Source organism: Poecilia latipinna, unplaced genomic scaffold (genome assembly GCF_001443285.1).
Source record: "Poecilia latipinna isolate Pla-1442-1.1 unplaced genomic scaffold, P_latipinna-1.0 Scaffold1487, whole genome shotgun sequence".
Taxonomy (NCBI): Eukaryota; Metazoa; Chordata; class Actinopteri; order Cyprinodontiformes; family Poeciliidae; genus Poecilia; species Poecilia latipinna.
The window spans coordinates 125,727-130,727 of record NW_015114103.1 but is presented as its reverse complement, the minus strand read 5'-3'; the positions used below and the strand labels follow the sequence as shown (position 1 = coordinate 130,727).

The 5,001-nt window shown below is 40.3% G+C and overlaps 1 protein-coding gene across 4 annotated transcripts in view; it reads left to right on the top strand.

Annotated features, from left to right (window-relative positions):
- Positions 1 to 797: 797 nt before the first annotated feature.
- Positions 798 to 5,001, top strand: part of LOC106963019 (excitatory amino acid transporter 3-like) — a 27,002-nt gene continuing 22,798 nt past the window's right edge. The window contains exons 1-4 of one of the 4 annotated variants that reach the window (XM_015057736.1): positions 798 to 1,060; positions 1,573 to 1,713; positions 3,750 to 3,842; positions 4,166 to 4,277. In XM_015057736.1, the coding sequence (XP_014913222.1) occupies positions 1,012 to 1,060; positions 1,573 to 1,713; positions 3,750 to 3,842; positions 4,166 to 4,277 (395 nt within the window). In that variant the 5' untranslated portion in view covers positions 798 to 1,011. Of the gene's footprint in view, positions 1,061 to 1,572; positions 1,714 to 3,749; positions 3,843 to 4,149; positions 4,278 to 5,001 lie in introns of those variants that run through there. The other 3 variants (XM_015057735.1, XM_015057737.1, XM_015057738.1) reach the window with 3 other exon arrangements.

Sequence of the window (5,001 nt, the reverse complement as noted above, 5' to 3'; positions counted from 1 at the left end):
CGTGGAGCTCATTATTAATCAGACTAAGAACAATATCTGTCAGAGAATCATCTCTGATCTGGACGCTTTAACAAACCAGAGGCTTTGGAAACGTACTCATGTTTATGACAGTGTCATGACAATCTTATTCACACCCCATCAAATAAAGTGTTGCCATAATTTTCATTCCACCTTACAGTGATGCACTACTTTGTGTTAGCATGTAGGTGATTGATGATTTATGACTCTGCACATGCAATTATGACTGTAAACCAACAGATAAACTCAGACCAATGTTCAAACAATATATTGTTCTAAATAATTATCTTATTACAATTTCCATCTATACTAAACATGTTTTTGTTTTTAATATGCTGAGGCCAAGTGCCATCTCTCTTTCTAAACTCTAAACTAAATAAACTCATGTATTCTCTCAAAACAACAAAAATTCTAGTCACATGAATAAAAAGCCCATAAAATAACAGTATAGGGAGTTAATATTAGAAACACATTGCCGTTTTAATTTAAACAGATCAATATTAATGATTAATTTTGAACCAAAGTCGAGGTATCCAAGGAGACCAGGAATGTTTTTCCTGGCATTTTCCAAAAAAAAAAAAAAAAAAAAAAACCCAAAGACACATTGTATGACAAAATGAACAAGATCCTTTTAAAACTGAAACTTTTTAAATCACTTAAACACTGTTTAAACAAAAATACTTCTCTGAACTAGCAAACTAATAAATCCAATTGGCATCATCGAAGCCTAATTTGTTTTTAAGCACATCAAATTACAGAAAGCCCCCCCCCCCATCTCTTTTTTATATATTTCTAAAATGTTGAAGTTGTATTTATTTTTACCAAGGTATCCATGGAAACCAAATCTGTTTTTCGGAGCATTTTTTTTCAAAGGGGGACACACGTCATCTATACACCCAGCACTGGACACCAAAAAGCAACTGATAATCTTAACCAACTGTGAGAGACTGGGCCATCTGTTTCAGCTCACTGGACTCAAGTGAAAGAAAGACAATGAAAGAAACTTCATTTCAGGTCACTACCCTGATTTCAGTTGGCTTGGGTAAGTACTGACTCTTTTCTACTGCTGAGCATCCTGTGAATTTTTTTTAGTGCTTTAATTGTGTGGTGTAATTGCTGCCTGATGACAGAAGTTAGTGGGTTTAACCAGGGTTTTTACTGAAATGAGGTAAGTGTACTTTATATGTGCAGTCTTAATACCCTAGTGAAATGTTTAATTGGGTTTTTTATGCATTTTCCCTTGACACCAAGTGTAGTTCAAGTTTGAATATTGAGTTATTTGTTGGTCACAGATAAAAATTAAAAATGTGTATTTGTCATAGTGTAAGATGTTAATGTACTTTGTCAATTTTTATTTCTGGAAATATTAAACTCATGCACTGCTCAGATTGACTACATCTGCAGCAGCGACCACATTTTCAGCACAAGTTGAGGGCCTCTGGTGTTAGAAAGTGATGCTGCTCTTTCAACATACAGTACTATAGAGAAACCAGGTCTTCATTCAGCATTTCTGGTTCTTGGTTTATAAATATGTGTGATTTGTTTGCTTTATAGGGTTAGGCCTTGGACTTCTGCTGAAGTTTCTGGTTTCTATAAGTCCACCTCATCATCCCTGGATCCAAATGCCAGGGGAAATATTTATAAATGTGCTTCAGCTATTTGCTGTCCCCCTCATTGTGACGAGCGTGATTGCAGGCAAGCTAAATATGAATCGAAATACTTGATGTATTAGCTTGTTATAAAGATGCTCACTCATTGATTTGTGGATAAACACTTTGATTATATCTGGACATTAGATTCATAAGGTGTTCCCAATTATTTCTTGTGACAAAAAAAAAAGTAGCAAGACCAGGGTGATCAAAATGGGCAACTTGAATTTAAGGCCACTATTTTAAGATAAGACTGCAATGACTCCACTTGAAAAGTTGCCTTTAAGTCACACAGACCCACTGCAGATGAGGCTTGAGACAATCTCACCCAATTCAATAATTTTATTTATTGCACAGCTGTTTTCAGTTTAGTCATAAAATATGCCAATTTAAAACCACACACACTTAAAGAATTATGGTTCAACTCAGATGGCAGTGCAAATCAGGGAAGTGACAAAAAAAAAAAAAAAAAAAAAAAAAAAAAAAACCGGGCACCAAACCAGAAAAAGAGTACCACCTCCACCAGGAAAGTCCATCACCAACACCGTGAGCTGGCCGTTCCTGTCAAAATAAAGGAAAAGAGAACGACATTCAAAATTACATTAATTCACAATTATGCAGTTCAGTCGACGACAACTACTCAAGCAGCAAAAGTTCAAATTAAGGATCCTTCCGCCGCACCAGACGCCATCCAGAGCTGCACTAGAAGAATCAGTCCGAGCTGGTCACAAACCAGCAACACTGGATGAGTGACAGGAGCCAGTTTTACGCCGGCGGGCATGAGACCGGCAACCAGGACTACAGGGAGGCAGCTCACAACAGATAACCAGACAACAGGCACACAGCCGGCCAAGGACAAACAGCAGCGGCTATCGAAAATAAATGTCATAAATGGAATCTGGAAGCATACAAAAGATTACCATTTCACTTACCACTGAGCTCAAATGTGGTGCCTCTGACAGGAAGGGGAAAGCATGCAGCTTGTACAGGCAGCCTGGATATACAACAGAAGCTGAGCTAAAGCTATGCTAACATTGAGTGTGGGAAGCTTCTTACCACGAGGAGGATGGATCGGCGGTCAGAGCGTCGTTAAGCGCACCATTCGAGCGCGCATTAATATGCGGCTCATATACAGAAAATGGAAATAAATCACAAGTAATAAGCTTGACAGAGAGAGATGAAGCCTGCCTTACCTAGCGTGCAGCGCCAGCAAACGCCGAGGTCTGAACCGGAAAGAAAACAACGTGATGGCAACGAGATGAGGGAGGGCCCTTTATATACAGCCAGCCAGCGCCACAACCAATTAAGCCGTTTTCGCACTGCAAAGAACGGAACGGAACGGAACGGCACGCTTCGGTCCGGTTCCACCCGAACTGCAGCCCTGTTGTGTTTGCATATAACTAAGGGCGGCATCGAAGCTGTACCTGACGTCATTATTTTGAAACTAAACAATGGTTTCGATGCAGCGGCCGAAACCTTTTCCTCAGAGATGCTGCGGAAAACTTTCTCTTTCCTCGTTGACCGATCTAGTTTGTTCTGTACTCGTTCATCAGGGAGTAAGCGGACGAAAAAAATTACCTCATCATGGGACCAGGTAACAGCAGAATATTGAGAGGAATTCATCGCAAATTAAAAAAAAAATGATAAAAATATTAAAAAGAGCACTCTTTACAAAATACAGTAAGAACAGTTTAGTGAGAGCCAGCTAGAACCGATTAACGGCTGACTCTAAACCAATCAGCTGCTGATTCTAAGTAGCCCCATTTGGCAGGCCCGATTGGAACCACAGCTCTTGTGGTTCCAAGGAGTCGGGTGGAACCGGGTCGGAAGTTTTAATGCAAACACGGTCGGCCCTACTTTGAACCCGTTCCGTGCCGCTCCGTTCCGTTCCTTGCAGTGCGAAAACGGCTATAGATTCAGGTACGTGTGTGGTGCGTTCAGAGCCTACAGGGCATACTGCCACAAAAAGATAAAGATTGGTTCAGACATTTAGACTATCGTTAGGATACATATAAACTGGCATGTTGTCCTAGTCATTGCTCAGGCACCACATGAACTTCTGGTTCTGCTCTCTTTTCTCAGGCGTAACTGACTTAAAAACCCAGATGTCCAAGAAAACGGCCATCCTCGCTGCAACCTACGTCTGTTTCACTACCTTCACTGCCGTAGCGATTGGTAACTTTATCATAGGTTGCAATTTTTAATGTAGACTTATCAAGACCACCATAGAGTGCATTGTGTTGTTGTTTTGACATGCTGCCTGAGCATTGTTGAAAAAAAATCATGAAACTGTTCATTTAAAAGTGCATCTCAGGACAATCAAGATTGCTGTACTGTTAAAAGCCAACATAAAACACAGCAACAGAATGCAATAAAGACTAAAGACATCCACATCATCATAACCTAATAAGAATAGGTTCATATAAAAAGATGGGTTTTTAGACCAGATTTCATTAGTGAGAGTGAGGTGATATGTTTGTAGATTATTTGTGTTGTAGGACTGACTCTGGTGCTATTGGCTAAGCCTGGTGAGGGGCAAGACATGTCATCCACTGAAAAAGTGGATGTCCCACCCTTATCCGTTCATTTGGTCCTTCAGGACCTTTTAAGGTGAGAGAAGAAGTGTTCCTGCTTTTCTGCATATTAATGTTATAGTTTCCTGCATAGAAAAGATACAATAGCTGTTTTTATTATCTCTAACAAATACGGTGACTTGCAAAAGTATTCATACGCCTTGAACTTTTCTATATTTTGTGACATTACAATCACAAACATAAATGTGTTTCATTGGAATTTTGGTGCTCTTACCCCATATTCCCTGCACCTGCTTCTCTTCAGCAAGAACAGGGAATATGGTCAGAGTTGACGAGAAGATTGATGGAGCCAAATACAGGGAAAACTGTTTGAGTCTACAAAAGATATTAGACTGGGGTAGAGGTCCAGCAGGACAACTGCTGTAAACATAAAGGAGGGCTCCAAAACAAAGTCCAAATGTAAACCCATTAAAAAAATCTGTGGCAAAATCAGAAAACTGCATTTCACAAATGCCCTCAATCTAATCTGAGTTTGAGCTTTTTTGCAAAGAAAAATGGGCAAAAATTTCAGTCACTACATGTGCAAAGCCTGCGACAGACTGGCAACCTGTCCAGGGTGACCCCACCTCTCGCCCAAAAAGTTCGCTGAAGATAGGCACCAGCAGAAGAAAATGGATGGATGGATGGATAATTGGGGCCTGCCATAAGCAATGCATAAGGAGATCACCTTCAGCTGTCTGTGGGAGCCTGAGAGCACAGCTCAGCTGAAACAACTCCAAACACCAACTCCGCACCGAGGC